At 43.1% G+C, this 18,308-nt stretch overlaps 1 protein-coding gene across 2 annotated transcripts in view; it reads left to right on the forward strand.

The window, feature by feature from the left end:
• The window catches only part of PHLPP1 (PH domain and leucine rich repeat protein phosphatase 1), a 221,767-nt gene that overhangs the window by 184,980 nt on the left and 18,479 nt on the right, over positions 1–18,308 (forward strand). For both annotated transcript variants that reach the window (XM_065932864.1, XM_065932863.1), the window contains 2 exons: positions 7,645–7,845; positions 11,029–11,191. In XM_065932864.1, coding sequence (XP_065788936.1) covers positions 7,645–7,845; positions 11,029–11,191 — 364 coding nt within the window. The remainder of the gene's footprint in view (positions 1–7,644; positions 7,846–11,028; positions 11,192–18,308) is intronic.

Here is an 18,308-nt window from a genome sequence, read left to right on the forward strand (position 1 = left end):
GCATAATTTACATTCAGGAATATGTAGGATAGAGTATATTTGGCTTGATTCGTTTGAGGGGAAGGAATAAACTATTACCGACATTGTTGGGAGTAGGTCAACCTAAAGACATGAAGTTTAAAATATTAAGAGGGTTTTCTAGGAGAGAATCGTCACACAACTCCTTGCAGGTGGACCAGCTGTGATCTGTTTTCATTTATTGGTTCAGGGTGGCCGGTGTCTCACTGACCTTGTCAGTTTATGTCACTGGGTTGGGTGCTTCAGGAAACTGAAAAATGACTAATCCTCAAGGTGCTTACAGTCTGATGCTGAGTTAAAATAGCTGCACAATAAACTAGTAGAACATAGTAGGTTAGAGGGAAAAGGAGAATGTAAATGATAGGGTTGGTTTTCATTTAGGCTCCCGGTATGAAGAGGAACATTCTGTTGTATGATACAGAGCTTTGTATCTGGCAGATGGCTCCAGGCAGCGACAAGACTGCTTCAGTTCTCCTTCCATTCAGTTTGCTTCATAGTACAGATCTTTAAAAATATATGTAGATGTTCACTTTTTCTTTCTTTCTTTTTTCCTGGTAATAAATTATTACTGCTAGTTCTGTGGTTGTGTAACTGAGGAAAAGGCCTGAATATATAGGTCTTCATAAGTTAAAAATGGTTTAGTTTGTTCTCTAAATAGAACTTGTGCTTGGAAGCGTCATGAGAGGTCAGAAAAACGTGTGTTATTGGACACAGCAAAAGGTTGAACTCTCTTTCTAGGGAGATTTCTTTAGCTCTGAATCTTGCTGGTAAAACACAGTATCATGGTTTTCATTGCATGCTATTGTCTGTGAGATTTTATAGTTTGGGAATGGTGTGTTTTGATCTGCTTGACCTGGTAGCAGTTAACTAGAGAAGAGAGAGGAGTCTAAATTAGATGACTTCTAGTGAGTGATATCCTTGGCTTCCTCTGAAAACTTCAGACCAATTTTTCCCCCCATACTTTTATTTGTTTGTTTTTTAGCTGGGTCTAAAAAACAGCAGCTGGGTCTCCGCTGCTGCTGGGGCTCTTCCCTGGCTTGGGGGGCGGAGGCTGCTCTTGGCTGCAGGCAGGGCTTCTTGGTGCTGTGGGTCCCCCGTTGCAGAGCGTGGGTCTAGGGCACGCCAGCTCAGCGGTGTGGCTCCAGATCACCTTCAGACCAATTGTATTAAAATTCTTATGACTTGAATCAGCAATTTAAGTTTATGAGTTTACTCTCCATGTTTTTCTCTGAATGTTGTGTCTTTTGACTGGCAGCTCAGTAACCACAGACAGATGTGAAGTATGTTGGACCATATTTGCCAATAAATGGACTGTGATTTTGTATCTTGTCATCAAGACAGGACTTGGTTCTCTGAGGGAAGCTGGCAAATATTCTAATCTGGATCTTAACTGGCCTAGTCCTCCCCTCTTACAGAGAGTTGAGAATTTTCTTGATGGGAACCCCCCAAAAGAGTTTCAGATAATCAGTGTTCTTCAGCAGATAGGCAGGAGTGGGAGTGGATATCCCTGTGGATCACCGGAGTGGGTGGGTGAGGTGCTGCTGTCCTTCTGTCCCTCCTGAGAGCTTGGCGGTGGCTGATTCCTGGGCCATTTTGCATTTGCACTCTTACATCATGGCCAGAGAACTGCTTCTGATGACATAAGTCTAATTAACAAAGCCACAAGGGGCCCTTTATAGGAGAGTTATAGATTCCTGTTATAAGTGGAGATTAGGGTCTGTTTTTTTCCCCCTGATTGGAGCAAAACAAGGTATTTTCAGGGGATGTGAAGGAGGAGAGAGTGTATGTACAAATGAAGTACGTGGTAATTATTAAAATATCCCCAGAGTATTAGTCACATTACAGACCATAAGTTTTAGTGACTCAGATAGAATGGGTGTAAATATCAAAGGGACTGAAAGGGAATGGAAGATTTGGGAAAGCGTGATCAATTGACCATGACAACTGGTGCCTTTTGGCAAAGATAGAAAATTTCTGACATTTTGAAGAGCTAGATTGCCTGTATTATTTTTCCCAAGGGAAGAGAGCTATCTTGTGAAGTTCTGATGTTTTGATTGCCATAGTGAAATAAAGTAGTGTTTCTCAAAGGGTGTTCAGGATCCCCTAGATTACCTACTAAACATGTATTTTTCTGGCCATTTTCTCATTTTGACTGACTCAACTTGGCCAGTCATCAGAATTCTTAATTCTGTATAGATTTTTGAATTCTTGTGTGCTGTGCTTAGTCATTCAGTCACATCCACCTCTTTGCAGCCCCATGGACTACTGTAGCCCACCAGGTTCCTCTGTCCAAGGGGATTCTCCAGGCAAGAATACTGGAGTGGATTGCCATGCCTTCCTCCATTTGAAACCTTACCCTGACCTAATTAATAAGAATATCTGGGAGGTAAAGTTGAGAATCACAGACCTTCCGGAATGAGAAAAAACATCACTTTTGTGTGTTTTTGCTAGAGGTGCATTACATTATTCTAATGATAATAAAACATCAAACAAATCTAAATTGAGAGACATTCCACAAAATAATTGTACTTTTTTTAAAGTGTCAAGGTCATTTGAAACAAATCACACTGATTAGAGGAGACGTCCGAGGCACGGTAAGGAAATGGAACGTGCAATCCTTGATTGGATTCTGGACCACAGAGAGAACATGCGTGGGATAACTGACTGAATCAGGATGAGGTCTATAGGTTAGCTTACAGTGTTGCCTCAATGTTAGTTCTTAGTATAATTACGCTTAAATTTTAAAGTCAGTCCTTTCTGAGCTCTTGCTTAGCAGGTCTCCGTCTGTGTGACCTTCGTTCCTTCGGTCCATAGGCTTGTGATCTTCACCGCCCAGGCCAGGCACGTTTTCAGACCTTGCCAAATAATGACGAGTGCGTTCTGCTAGGCGGTACATACGTACTTTCTCTTCCCATGCAGTCTCGCTATTAAGTGGTGTTGCTGAATAAATAACAGGCATCCTTTTTTCAAACTGGTAAATGAGGATGTAGTAATTTAGTGGGTTTCTACCAGCACTTAAAAATGGGATAGAAAATATCAGTGTAAGACAGAGTAAGATTAAATACTGTTGCAAGAAACTTGTTTCTATGTGTGCATTTTGCATCTTCACTCGGTGGTCGTGTAAAATGCATGTTGTACTCTTAGTTGTCACTAATGAAAAGTTTGAAAGTCCCTGCTTTAAGAGCTATCAGTCTTTTGAAGATAGATGAAGTTGTTAAAAGCATTGTGTTGTTTAGACACATCAGAAGTAATTTAGAGCATTTTGTTTGACACCTCTTGAGGATTTTGAGGGCCAGAAATCAGGGGGTTGTATAAAAGTTGAAGGATTTCACTGCGCTTAGGGTCTTAAGCTTTTGCATTTTTAATAGACCCCAAGTCACAGTACCTGTCTGCATAAAAAATAATTCAAATGCAGAATACCTGGTCTGCCTGCAAATGCGTAGATCTGTTGTGGCACCGATCCAATGCTTCGTTTCAAGGACAGAATTTGGCTGTAAAATTTAAGGGTGTGCTGGGAATTACTAAAAAAAAAAAAAAAAAAAGCAAAACAGAAAACCCTAGAGGAGCCAGAACAGACGGACAGAATGTGCCAGGGAAGAACAAAGGGATTGCTCAAGAACCAGGAAGCGGACTTGTCCCCCTGCTGTCGTGGGCAGCTCTCCAGATGCTTCAGGGCAGGAGTCCTGTGTGAGTCTCCTTTCTCTACAGCGTCACACTCTCTGCTGAGAAAAGGTTTGAGCAGTCTGCCATGTATTCCGTTATTTTAGGGATGGAGTTTGAAGAGCTGAGTACGTGTGGTCTTCACACTGCCCAGCAGGTGCTCTGCTTGACCTCCAGGGTTTTGGAGGAAGATGACATGAAAATGTTTTATTATTACTGTTTCTGTCAGTTAAATTTTGGAGAATGGTATTAGGTAATCGTGGGCTTTCTTGGGGCTTCCCTTGTGGCTCAGATGGCAGAGACCTCTGGGTCAGAAAGATCCCTTGGATGACTACCCACTCCACTCTTCTCGTCTGGCAAATCCCATGGACAGAGAAGCCTGGCAGGCTACAGTCCGTGGGGTCGCACAGGGTCATACACAACTGAGTGAACACTACCCCTTTCACATAGTGGGGTCTTTAAGACCAATGAGATCTGGTTTATTTAGAACCTGCCTGCCGGTGCAGGAGACGAAAAAGACACCACCAGTCTGTTGGAGCTCCCCTGGTGGCTCAAGATAGCAAAGATCCCTGGGTCGGGAAGATCCCCTGGAGAAGGGCATGGCAACCCACTCCAGTATTCTTGCCTGGAGAGTCCCATGGACAGAGGAGTCTGGCAGAGAATCGGACATGGCTGAGCCCACTTGTGCACATGTATGCACACACGTGTGCGCACACACAGACAGCCACTAATTACTGCTTAACAGCAGCCAAGCAATTTGACTTTTCTCAGCTTCAGTTTGTCTTCTGTGAAATAGGACGGGGGCATCTCTGGATGGTGGGGGACAGATGAAACAGGAAGTAGGAAGGAGCTGTGGTCTGCACAGAGCACTTTACTGAAAGGAGGCAATGACATGCAACTGCTTCTCTCTGGTCTTTATGAGAGGGTTGAGTAGTGAAGAGGGTTCTATGGATCAACGTCTTCATGGTGTATTAAACAAGTCTTTTATGCACTTACTACAAAAATCTACAAGGGAGAAGCTTGAGGACGTTCTCCCATACCGTACGGAGTTGAGACCTAACTCAGTGTTTCAGGAATTTAACTCTCCAGAAGGTTTTGAACGCAGAAGGTAGAGTTTTACACCCTGTTTATTGAGTAAAACTGTTACCTGGACTGGAGACATTTTGCAGAACTAAGGCAGTTGCTCACTCTGATGGGTATAACACGCAGATGATTAAACCAACTTAATCTGCCTTCTGCTGAAATGTGCAGTTGGGTGACAGGTGTGTTTTATTTCTTGAAGTATGGGTATTAAATTTAATTTCCCTGAGACGATTATAATCAAAAATGTTTTTAGCCCAGTTGTTTGCTCTTTGACCATTAACTAACAAGATGATTCAATCAGGATTTATTCAGTTCAAACTCAGTCTTTCGAAACCAGCCATGTAGTTTCAACTTAGCTTTGTTTCCTGGAGGGGTAGAAGGTGGGATCCCGCCCCCTCAGTTTCCCACAAAGAGTACAAGCTTCAACACAGGCAGATTTCAACAAGACAAGTCTTTCTGGAAATCACTTCCGTGTTGCAAGGAGTTTTTAAAGTTCCTTTAGTCGTTTTCTAGTGAGCATTCACTAGTCAATCTTTTTTCCTTTTTCGAAACAAATTTCCTTCTTTTTTTCCTGGCCTAAAAATAATGCAAATATTCATGAGTTAATTTCTTTTCAAGTGTTTATAACTACATATTTCCTAGAGAATTGTGTTTTAATGAGATTGTCAGAGTTTCTCAGTTAGCCCTATCCCAAAATGTTTTAGGGCAATGCATTTTAATGTTTTCTAATTGTACACTGGAGAAATCCTAACAGGGTATTTAAGTCAGGTGATAAAATGAGAGTTGTAAAACTGCTTTAAAGAACTATGGTGCTGGAATGGGTTTCCTTCCTAGTTCAAAACCATTTCAGAAACTGCATGAATGACCTTTATTTTCTTCTCTGTAGCACACACGACTGTAATTTCCCATGACTATTTATGGTCTGTACAGCCCTTTTCTAACTTCCTTTTTTTTTTAAAAAAAAAAGAAAATGTCAACGGAATACGTGTTTATTTAATGGAAAATGTTCTATTTTGGGGAAGCTGCTTTTCCTTAGCTACATCGTGGAGTTGTGTGTGTGTGTCTGTGTGTGTGTAAGTAAGTGTGTGGGGGCTGCAGGATTAGAGAGTATTGAATTAGTGGATTGAAAGCTTGGAAAGACAGTCTTGGTGGTAACTCCTGAAAACAGAGCCTTCTTTTTATCCTTGATTAAAAATATCTGTACCTGGTATTTCAGAGTCTTTATTTTCAAGGAAGATTTTCTTTTTTTAACTAAGGTATGGTAAAATAGTCCCGAACTGAGTGCAGAATGTTTCAGACCTGGGGGGTTTTGAAATGAGAGAAGGTCAGTTCATGAGCAGAGTGGTTCATTCCAGGTGGGCTTGGGGAGTAAGGCAGCTTTGGCCTGGGTCACCGTGGCAGGGGGGCCCTGTGGGCTGCGCAGTCTCTGCTCGGTCCCCGAGGCCCCACGACGGAGCCCCACGACGGAGCCCCGCGCCGGAGCCCCGTGCCGAGCCCCGCGACGGAGGTCACTGGGCGCGGCAGGGTTGTGTGCCTGCCCAGGTCTTGCCCCTCCCTTCACTTCCCTTTTCAGTGATTGGGAACCTGATCCCAGCAGGGATTCTGTTTCAGTTCTCCAACTTTGCATTTTGCATTTATGTGTGTTTCACAGTAACTAAGGAAGGACTACAGTTTTTTTTGAGAGTTTTAGTTACCTCAAGTATAAAAACATTATTCATAGTTTAGCTACTGTTCACCCTATCATTTGGATGACTGATAGCATGTATTAATACGTATGTTTCTATGTAAATTTTATTAAAGTATAATATAAATACAGAAATGGGACCATAACTTGTGAGTTGCTCACTCCAGTTCTCTACAACCCATGGGCTGTAGCCCACCAAGCTTCTCTGTCCATAGAGTTCTCCAGGCAAGAAGACTGGAGTGGGTAGCCCATTTCCTCCTATTGCAAGTATAGGACTTGATAAATTTTCCCAAAGTGAACATATTCATGTGACCAGCACCCAGATTAAGAACCAGTACAGTATCATACTGGAAAAATGAGAAGCTATCTCCTAGATACTGCCTCCCTTCCCTGACTTTTAATACTGTAGATTAGTTTTGCCTGATTTTGAACTCTGAAATTATGGAATCATGCAGTGTATCCTGTTATCTAGATTCTCTCATTAGTATCATATTTTTTGAGATTCATCCTATTGATACATGTAGTTCTTCATTTTCACTACTATATAGTATTCCATTATTTCACTACAAAACAAGTTATCTCTTGCAGTTGTGAATATATGTCAGTGAAGTATGGTTTAGACAGCATACTGAAAAGGACTTAGTCACTATGTGATTTAGTTGTATTGTGATCTAACGTCTGATTGTTTTATTGCTATGAAAACTCTTTTATTTTAAAATAAGAAGTTGTGTTTCTCTTTCTTAAGACAGAGTATTAGCTTTACCTTATCACTCTCCTTTCTATTGCCCATCAGGTATAAAATATGACTTCCTTTTACTTTTGTGCTTCCATTAAAATTTATTTCTAGGGAATTCCCTGGCAGTCCAGTGGTTAGGACTCCATGCTTCCAGTGCAAGGGGCAAGGGTTCCATCAGGGAGCTAAGATCCTGCCAGCCACACAGTGCGGCCAGAAAAAACAAACAAAAAAACTGATCTCTGTCTCTTTGCAGTTAACACGTTTAGGTAATTATTGTGTTCAGTGTAGATTGTGGAGTCATATATCTGTATGCCTGCTAAAGCTAAAACCCATCTGTAAGTTCGTGTTTCTAAACCCGGTCTCCAGCATGGCAGATGTCCGTCAGAAACTTCTGGGTTTGTTGAGCGTTCTGAAGTGGAGCTCTGGCTTATCAGCAGGATTCTGTTGTGTTTTGTCATCGTAGCCTGAGATTCCTGAATGCATCTGCAAACAAACTGGAAACCCTCCCTCCAGCCGCACTTTCAGAGGAAACCAGCAGCATCTTACAGGAGTTGTATTTGACGAATAACAACCTCACAGATAAGTGTGTGCCCTTGTTAACCGGACACCCCCATCTGAAGATTCTTCACATGGCCTACAACCGACTTCAGAGTTTTCCCGCAAGGTAAAAGAAGATTACAGAGTGGCATCCTTCATTGCATATCTGTAGATGGGTTCATAGATGAAAAGGCAAAAACTAAAATGTTTATTTTCCAAATAGTGTAAAGCTTATTCCTCTTTTCTATAAGCCATTATCAACATTGTACTAAAGAGGAATGTGTTTATTTTTCTAATATGAATGTATCCAAGGACCCAGTTGCTAGAATGTTCTTATGATTTTGAAACAAAGTATGTTATTTACAAGGTGTATTTTTTCTTTTGCTTCCTATTAACCAGTCAAATTAATTTTTTTAAAAATTAACTTAGTATGGTGAGAGAGAATTAGAACATTAACTAGGAACCTGAAGGTTCTTAATTCGATAATAGCTTCATATTTGTGTTTATGGTATAAAAAGCAGTGGTGGCTTATTTGATCATAGAAACTGTGACATTGGAAATAATTTATGGCTCTCAGAAAATTCCACTTTTAAATCTATTTTAATTTGAATTTGTAATCTGGGAAACAGTAGCACTGTGTCTTGCTTTGAATGAATCTGCACACTGAGCCTGCCGTGGAGGACTTACTCTGCTTCTGTGTCATTGGCATTTATCCTTTAAAAAGTCAGGGCCTAGAACTCACACCCACATGTCAAAGAAGCAAACAGTAACCCCTGTGGTATTCTACTGTTAACTGCAGCTTAGCATTGAGCCAAAGCAGAATATTGGCACAGCCTCCCTCTGTGGCCATCAAGGTTAGCAGTCTGTTGAAGCCCTTACTAACACGGGGAGGCCCAGATATGCATTGACTTCTAGTATTGCCCTGTTTTGTAGTATACATTTATTTATTTTCTCCCACTCATTTGATGTTAATGTCTAAGCTTTTCTTTTTTCTTTTTAATTGTTATGTGTTTTTCTTTTATTATGGAATGAGATGATAGTTTTAGAAGAAAATATGGCAGTCCCGTAAGAATGACATCCCTGAAAGGGCTCCCCGTCCTCTTTGAGACGGTTAGTGACCAAGCACAGCAGGAGAAATGGTCATCCACTCAGGTTCTGAGGGTTTCCCCCGTGACCTAGGCCACTGGTGACCGCCCTGAATATAGAAACTTGTTTTTTTTTCACCTTCATTTTATGTTGAGGCATAGAAATTTCTTTAACATTTTCTCCCTCGGGCCTGATTTCCATATTTTGAATCTTTTTTCATGCCTGTTGCTTATTGATTTCTTCCCATATCTTTTCAAAATATGATGACATATTCAAATAACAATCTCTTACAAATTCAGGCTATCATAGATGGATTACTTCACAGTCTACATACAGGGGTGTTTATAGTATATCCTAATCCCATGTTGAATGTTTATGATATTAAAAGATCCGATTTCATAAGATAAAAACTTAGTTCTTGTATCTTTGAGTAATCAAATAAAGTAACCTTTATTTTTAAGAGGTAACAGAAGGCAATAAAGGGCTTCTTGCTAAATTGTTTGTATGGTTTATTGTGACAAGTGAAACTGCAGCAGTCAGGTAAGATCCAGTAACTGTAAACTAAATGATTCACATTGTCGGTTTGAGCTGCACTCACTGGTGCCTGTTAAGACTCCGGCATCACCTGCGGTGGGAAAGGGGTCAGAGGAGTGATAGATGCATGTAGGACTGGGGTGGGGCGGGGAAACTTTCTCCCTCTAGATTTACAGAAAATATAGGAAACCCCAACTCTGGAATTTTTCTTTATTTGGTTACTGTAATTATTGATTACCTAATGTTAATTCTAGACTATAGGTTAAGATTAAACAATAAAAGACATCCTTAAACAAAAACATTAAATTATATTGAAAGTGAAAGTCACTCAGTCATGTCCGACTCTTTGCGACCCCATGGACTGCACAGTCCTTGGAATTCTCCAGGCCAGAATACTGGAGTGGGTATCCTTTTCCTTCTCCAGGGGATCTTCCTAACCCAGGGATCAAATCCAGGTCTCCCGCATTGCAGACGAATTCTTTACCAGCTGAACTATCAGGAAAATTATATTAGGGTGTGTTATTAAGGTAAAGTCAGAAAGGTGCTTTCTTTGTAGATATTTAGCAGAAGTTGAGAGAAATTTCTTTGGGTACAGATGGAATTTGGCTTAGCCAGAAGATCTCTCATTGGCTCAGACAATAAAGAATCCACCTGCATTGCAGGAGACCTGGGTTCGATCCCTGGGTGGGGAAGATCCCCTGGGGAGGGGAAAGGCTACCCACTCCAGCATTCTTGCCTGGAGAATCCCATGGACAGAGGAGCCTGGTGGGCTACAGTTCATGGGGTCTCAAAGAGTCGGACACGACTGAGAGACTGAGACACTCACGCAGAAGGTCTGGAGGTGGTCCGGGCTTCCCGCAGCATTCTCCTCCTCACCGCCACTTTGTCATCACATGTTATGTCGGAGGAGTGTGGGGAGTGGGGTTTCAGGAGAAAGCATATCTTCATATAAGCCGTTCCCTCTTCTCCTCTGTACCCCCTTGAGGTTTCAGTGCCAATACAAAGAAATGCTACTCTTACACTAAGCTCTTTTAAAGCACATATACTGGATCATTGCTGACTTTTGACCCATTTGAGTAGGATTTTCAAGTTCTGATTTAAAGTTCAGACTAAGCCACATAGAGAAGTGATTGTTGTCAGGATAACTTAATTCACACACAGAGTTTTAATAGGAAAAGGACATCCGTTTTTCTTCTTGTTGCCAATTTAAAGAGTTGAAGCTGAGACTTTTTGTTTTGTAGTAAGAAAAGTGTGTGTATTCGTTGCTCAGTCGTGTCCAACTCTGTGCGACCCCAAGGACTGTAGCCCACCAGGCTCCTCTGTCCTTGGAATTCTCCAGGTCAGAATGCTGGAGCAGGTTGCCATTTCCTATTCCAGGGGATCTTCCTGACCCAGTGATTGAACTCGGGTGTCTTGCGTCTCGTGCATTGCAGGCGGATTCTTTACTGTCTGACCCACCAGGAAAGACCCCTGTAGTAAGAAGGGAGGTGTTAAAATACTTTGATCCTCAAAAACAGTGGTGAAAAAGTGATTTAACAAATCACTTGTTAAAATGATTCTAAGTGAATCTTTAAAGAATCTTCAGACTAAATTAGCCTTTGGTTCTCATTATCTATTATTAGTATTTTCTTTTTAAATTTCTTTCTAATTATTTTGTGAGTTGTCCACCTTGGATTTTCTCTTTCTTTAGTAAAATGGCAAAACTGGAGGAGCTTGAAGAGATTGACCTTAGTGGGAATAAACTGAAGGCCGTCCCAACAACCATCATGAACTGCAGACACATGCACACGGTGACTGCTCACTCCAACTGCATTGAAGTCTTCCCTGAAGTTATGCAGCTCCCGGAAATCAAGGTATGTGGTCCAAGCCCGTAACCCCCAGCCTTCAGGTCTGCAGAGAAACTTGTTTCCTCTTGAGTCACCAGTTCAGGATGTTGGCACCCTCATTGGGTTTCCTCAGAATGAAGGCATCTCTGTTGTTCTTGCTCCATCCTTCCTCACTGCTGGGCCACACTGCTGAGTTGGCCAAGGGGGAAAAAACCATTAAACAAGAAACCCTGGACTGGGAGTGGGGAAGGTGGCTCAGAGGTCATGAGTCTGCCTGCAGAGACATGGGAGACGGGGTCCCATCCCCGGGTCGGGAAGATGCCCCCCGCAGAAGGGAACGGCCGCCCACTGCAGTGTTCTTGCCTGGAGGTTCCCATGGACACAGGAGCCCGGCGGGCTGCAGTCCATGGGGTCACAAGGGATCGAACACTACTTGCGACTGAACAGCATCAGCCACCTTGCTCATTCCCATCATGTCTAACAGCACCTGCTGCACCTTTTCTCAGGGTGTTTGTGAGACTCGGAGACTGACCAGGCTCGATAGGAGTTTGGCAGAGCCAGCAGCACCCCTGCACCCCACGCCCTGACTAAACAGCAGCATCCCCCAGCGCTGTGGAGTAGTAGTGATTCCCTGGGCAGACGGAGTCTCGCTGCTGCTGTGACCAGCGACTCACTTCAGATGAATGATGCTGGCAGAGCAAGCAGCATCTCCCGTGTGGTAGGCAGGGAAGCTGAGGTGCTGAAAAAGAAGTGGTTTGTGTCAGTGAAGAGAGCAGCTTGGTGGCGGAGGTTTTCTGCACCTCCTGACCCTGAGCACTCTCACGGGATGAAACCAGTTCACTAGAAGGAACGTCATCTAACAATTTTTTTTTTTGGCACAAAGAATAAGAAGTTCTTTCATTTGTATCTCAGCATTTCTGATTATTCGTTTTATACTTAAACAACTCTGGTTATAGACTCAGGATATATTCTGATCTCCTAAAAAGGAACAAAAGTCATCCTATTTGAAGACACTTTGAATAGCATGAACGATTTTTCATCACAGGAGTATGTTTACATGGTTGAGGTGTGTATGAGCTGTGTGATAAGTGTGTGTGTGTATGTGCTTTAGGCCATGAAGTATTTTACTGTGAGCACTGTCTTCTCATATATGACTGTGGCATTTTGCAACACTTACTGAAAACTAGCAGAATTTTTTTTTTTGCCACGCCATCTGGCTCGCGGGATCTTCGTTCCCTGAAGAGGGCTGGAGCCCGGGCCCCTGCAGTGGAGGCACAGTCTTAACCACCGCACCACCAGGGAAGTCCCAGACGTATTCTGTTTTTACTTTTAGCACCTTTTACAGTGGGTAAGAGGCAGGCTTCTGAAAGGAATCGATCCAGAGTTGGATTCCAGCTAAAACTCACTTAATTGTTCTGTTTCCTCATCTGTACAGTGAGGGAAAGAACAGTACAGAGTTGCAGTATTGCCGTGAGAACGAAATGAAATAAAACATGTAAAACATCTGAAATAGAAGTAAGAACTCTAGTGAGAGTGCTAAATGTGTACTATTATTAGTGACGAGGCCTCCATAGGGGTCAGCTCTGATGTTGATTATATGGAGCAACTGTTTTGGCTGATGATCAACAAAATCCAGGAAACCTGTCACTTAAGCACAGGCTTCTCTGATTCCAGCACAGAAGCTGTGTTGACAGCTGAGCCTGCCGGGGGCTGCTCGCCGGCCGATCCTGGGAGGGGGCGTGGTGTGTCATGGGGTCTCATTAAACAGGACCCTGTGCACCCCAGCCTCCGGATTAACCTCCCATGTGCTGTCTTATTTTCTGCACCTGTCTTTTTATGTTATCGAACTCTTAGTTGTAGATTCTTTTGTTTTTAAGTATCTGGTTTAAAATACGGATAGACGTTTACACTTTTCAAGTTTTGACTAGATTTTGCACAATGTGAATGTTGTCCTGCAAAAGCAAAATTTCTCTTAGACTCTTCCTTGGGTTCCTGGCTTTTGTGTTTCGTTTAATTTCTTCCCTGTTGTCTGCTCTCTGTGCCCTGATTTGCAGCCCCTGCGTTGGGGGTGGGGGAGGGTGTGTGGCTGGAGCTACACCAGTGACTTGTGGGGTCTTAGTTCCCCTCCCCCAGGGTTTAAACCCAGGGCTCTGGCAGTGAAAATGCAGGGTCCTAGCCACTGGACCACCAGGGAAGTCCTGTAGCCACTTTTAAAGTTTTACTTTTGGTGTTATTTTTTAATATATTTTTTTAATCCCAGATATTATATCTTAGCATTTTCCTTATTTTAAAAATGTCCAGTCTTTCTGACCCAGCAATTCCATGACCAAGAGATATTTTGTTGTTGGGGTTTTATTTGGGGGGGCGGTGATGCACAGTATCAAGTATTCTTTACATACAAAAGTATGAACTTTGCAGCCCTAGACAGATAGTGTTATTGAAAAAGTAATAGTTACATTGTTTGAGAACTCTGGATTGTTATTTTGCTGTTATTTCATATGAGAAACAACTCATTCATATTTCATATGAGAATATTTTAAGCAGCTATGTAAGTATACACATTTAAACCATCCAAAAGAAAATTCCTGGTAAAAATAGTGGCTGATAACAAATGAGAAAATACCTATAAGAGTCGTCACTGCAAACTGAGCCCTAAAGCATGTTTTTAATATAAAAGAAATCATTTTTTATAAGTTGAAATACTCTAGCCCATGTTAAAATTTTATTGTGGTTCAGATGGTGAGAATCCATCCACCTGCAATGCAGGAGACCCAAGTTTGATCCCTGGGTTTGGAGGGAAGGTCCCCTGGATAAGGAATGGCAACCCACCCCAGTATTCTTCCTGGAGAATCCCATGGACAGAGGAGCCTGGCAGGCTGTGGTCCATGGAGTCGCAAAGAGTTGGACGTGACTGAGTGACACTAGTAATCCTAGATTATATTCTTAATGCTTCTTGAAAATAAACTACAGTAATTGTAAGGTGTTTCATATAAAGTGTTAAAATCATTGCAATTATAAACATTAGCAGATAACATAATTTAAAAAAGAATAAGGTCCTGTTATATTTAGCTAGTTCTCTGTGAGCAGTCTCATCTTTTAAGAAGGAGAGGGCTTGTTCACAGCTTTGTTACCAAAGCTTTAAAACCAATTATCATTTAAAAGGATAAACAAGTTTTCTTACTAAAATATATATACTAAAATGTAATTTTTGAAACTTGTAAAATTAGGCCATTATCCGCATAACCCTAAAACAGAGACCACGTGCCTCCCCTAATCTTGGATAAAATATGGGTGTAGGTTTCCCTCATTTTGGTGCATTCAGTGAGGCCTCGCAGAGTGATCGTCAGGCAACAGATTCTCTATGTGGGCCAGAAGTCATATAAGTTAGTAGGAAAAGGTTAATTTTTTAGAGTTTCCTGGTGCGCTTGAGGGAACCCAGTCGTAGAAGCTTTGCTCCCTAGGATTACTGTCTTCACCACTGTTCGGCACTTTCTTCCAAACCCACCACCAGTCCTGTGTCCTGGAGCAGGTCATGTTCCATTCTGATTCTAAAATAGACACACCTCTTTCTGGATACAGAACCGCTGTTCATCAGCTAGAGAGGAACACGTGGTCCTCGAGTCCCCACGTCAGCCAGGCTTGGCGTGAGGTCCCAGCCGATGTCCTCGTCTGGGCTCCGGTGTTGGTGGCGCAAAGAGCAGCGGAGCCGCCTGGGCGGCCCTTGGTCCCTCTCACCCAGGCCCCTCACCTCGCTCCACAGCCGTCACAGCGAGAGTGTAGGAGCTTTGCAGCAAAACCTGAGCTCTTCATTGAATTACTTCCAATTAGTGGCATATTCCTACCATTTTCAAAGTGTGGTTTAAGCAGGTGAAATTAATGTGTGACACAGCAGGTGAAATGTAAACACCATATACCAGCAGCTTTTGTCAAATTTTCCATTTTTCTGTAGGGTCCTGATTCTGGCCACTAGGTGAACAGCATATTTTAAAATGTTTCAAGTTCTCCCCAGAAGGTTATTTTCATGTTTGCACTGTGAAGTAATAAACCATTTGGACAAGTTGAGTGACGCCATCTTTAGGACTGTTGTTTTCACTGGGAAGTGGAGTACAAAATGTTTTTAATATGCCACACTCTTGACAACAGTGACTCCAGGAAGTTGAATTTCCCTTGGAATCAAGCCGTGTTTGTTGTTTCTGAAGTGGGATGAGAGCAAGAGAACCAGCTCAGTCATAAAACACAAAGCATGTGGGGAAGTGGTGGGTCAAAGCAGATGAAAGAAAAGGCATTAATTCTTCGGAAAGGAGGGTAACGGAAATAAAGACACACCAGGCAACGGTTAGGGCAGTTTGGGTGGGGTAGCTGACCTTCTAGACTCAACAGGTCACCCAGGAACTGAAATATCTAAAAACCAGGAAGCAGGAACAACTGTCTTTCTGATCCTGGAGTCTGGGTATTAGTTATTTAGGAATTCTTCTAAAATTTGGGGAATCTGGCATCCATTCTTGTTTGGAACAAAAGCTGCGGAAAAGGAATGAAGCAGTGTCTCCCAGGGCAGGGCCATTGAAGCCACTTTTCTCCCTGCCACACTGGCCACCCAGCCCGCAGGAAACTAGGCCTGAACAGCCTGTCTCTCTGAGTCAGGGTAATGTATTAACTCAGACAGATTGGTTTGTTTTTTTAACTCAAGTTTGAAAAATTATTTCAGCAGGTCTTTTAAACACAAAGCCACGCCCTTTCCATTCAAATACTGCTTCATCTTAGGAAGTGGGCTGTGTGTACATGCAGATAAACAACTGGCCCCCTGAGAGTCGTGTGTGTGTGAAAAGCGTCTCTCCAGAGATGCTCCGGGGAAAGGAGCGCTTGTGACCGTGAGTCCTCAGAGAGGTTGGCTGGGAAGTGGGCGCTCTCATGCTGTCGACAGTCTCCTATCCACAGGGAGAAGAGAAGTAAGATCATGTGCCCCGAAGTCTGGATATGACCTGGACTCATCTATAAACTTCTTTGACATCTCCCTTCTAATCTAAAATTACATGTTAATTTTGTGTTCTATTCTTTTACCATTTCTTCTAGTTTTAATATAGAAGTGAAGGCTCCATAGTCTTCTAAGTAACACTGACGCCCCCAGAAGCACGGGCCAGGTGTCCTGTACGCTTATGATACACCACTAGTCTCCCCAAGGGCGCACATAACCAGTTTTAAGAAGAAATGATGAAAAGGAATTGCTTAGCCTATATATAGGATGCATTTCATTAAAGTCAGATTTTAGAAATAGTTTCGGTATTGAAGGGAATTTACTGTTTGCAAGAATGGAGCAGTAACTGGTGGACTGAGGTAAGAATGGAGCAGTCACCGGCGGGCTGAGGCAAGCGTGGAGCAGTCACCGGCGGGCTGAGGCAAGCGTGGAGCAGTCACCGGCGGGCTGAGGGAAGGGTGGAGCAGTGACCGGCGGGCTGAGGGAAGCGTGGAGCAGTCACCAGCGGGCTGAGGCAAGCGTGGAGCAGTGACCGGCGGACTGAGGGAAGAATAGAGCAGTGACCAGTGGGCTGAGGCAAGCGTGGAGCAGTGACCGGTGGGCTGAGGGAAGAATAGAGCAGTGACCAGCAGGCTGAGGCAAGCGTGGAGCAGTAACGGGTGGGCTGAGGGTGGTTTTGAGAAAAGTTTTACCCTGATGGTCATTCTTGTCAAGGTGTTGCCAATAAGGTTTCCTAAATCTAAAATCCAGTTGAGAAAAATCAAAGATACTGTATATAAACTTAAAAGCAAGGGTCTTTACAAATTAATGGAGAAGGGAATGGCAACCCAGTCCAGTGTTCTTGCCTGGAGAATCCTATGGACAGAGGAGCCTCGTGGGCTGCAGTCCATGGGTCCCAAAGAGTCAGACATGACTGAGCAATTAACACTTTTACAAATTGAAGTTCTTCTTTTGCTTATTCAGTCAACAAGCATTACTGGAAGGCGATTAAAAGAATAGGAAACAGTGCTTGTAAGCAAAGCACTTACTGCCTGTGTAGCACCAGAGGCTGTCAGCGTCCTGTACTTTTTAGGAATAAACCCCCTTTAGTGTGCACGGCTGTGTAAGGGGTGCTTCTCCACTCAGCCTGCCCTTAAGGACGTGAGTTCCCGTCTCATGCAGAAGCAGTCACATTTAAAAACATGGCAGTTCCCATCCTAACAGATCCATTAAGATCCGTTCGTTTATTCAGTCAACAAATAATTGGCAGGCAGTCGTTTGTTTCTCCTTCTGGTGAAAGCATTGGTCAAGCTTCTGCTTTGTGCAGTGTGCTAAAAACGCATGAGACCTGGGAGGAGATGCAGCAAGGAGAGTGTGAAGAGTTCCATCCACAGAGGATGCAGTACAAGGGCACAGACAGGTGAGAGCAGGTTGGCGCAGAGTCCCTCTGACACAGCTGAACACCGTGTGAGGACGCAGGCGCTGAAAGGCGGGCTAAAGGCCGCAGCTGAGGACTTCAGGGGCAGGTTGAAGGGTGGCAGGGAGCAGCAGAGAGACTGAGGCTGGAGTGGAGTGAGATAGAACAAACCACATCAGAAAACCACCCTGGCAGCACTGTGAGGAGTGGATCAGAGGGGAGGAAGCAACGTTGGGAAGTGCTCAGAGTCCACAGGGCAAATGTGAACAGTGGTCAGAACAGGACGGTGGAACTAGATGGTGCGGAACTGATGCAGGGAGTTCAGGACTGGTGACCAGATGGGCCTGGGAGGGCTGGTGCATGAGCCCGTCTCTTAGAATCTGTATCGCTGTCCCCAAGGTCACTTTTATAAATGATACCCCACTGAACTTGTTTATAATCTGGTAATTTAAAGAAGGAGCAATGTTATGTCTATGGAATTGTAAAAGTTTAAATCTTTAGAGGTAGCATTAAAAACATTACTGACCAATTGCATAAAAGTCCGTGATGTTCCACAGTGTCTTTAATCTTTTCGCGTAACACATACTCTGACCTCTGAATTCGTTTGTGTCAGCCATTTAACCTTCTACGTCACCAACACCTGTCAGTCCTTGAGCTCATGTTTCATCACCATCAGGAGACTGTTGATACCGTGTGATGTGCTGTTTTCTCTCTACTGACGTATACGGACCGTGCTACCAGAATAGCCCATAATGAAGCAGTATTATCAGGGTTTC

The sequence above is a fragment of the Muntiacus reevesi genome, chromosome 4 (genome assembly GCF_963930625.1).
Source record: "Muntiacus reevesi chromosome 4, mMunRee1.1, whole genome shotgun sequence".
NCBI lineage: Eukaryota > Metazoa > Chordata > Mammalia > Artiodactyla > Cervidae > Muntiacus > Muntiacus reevesi.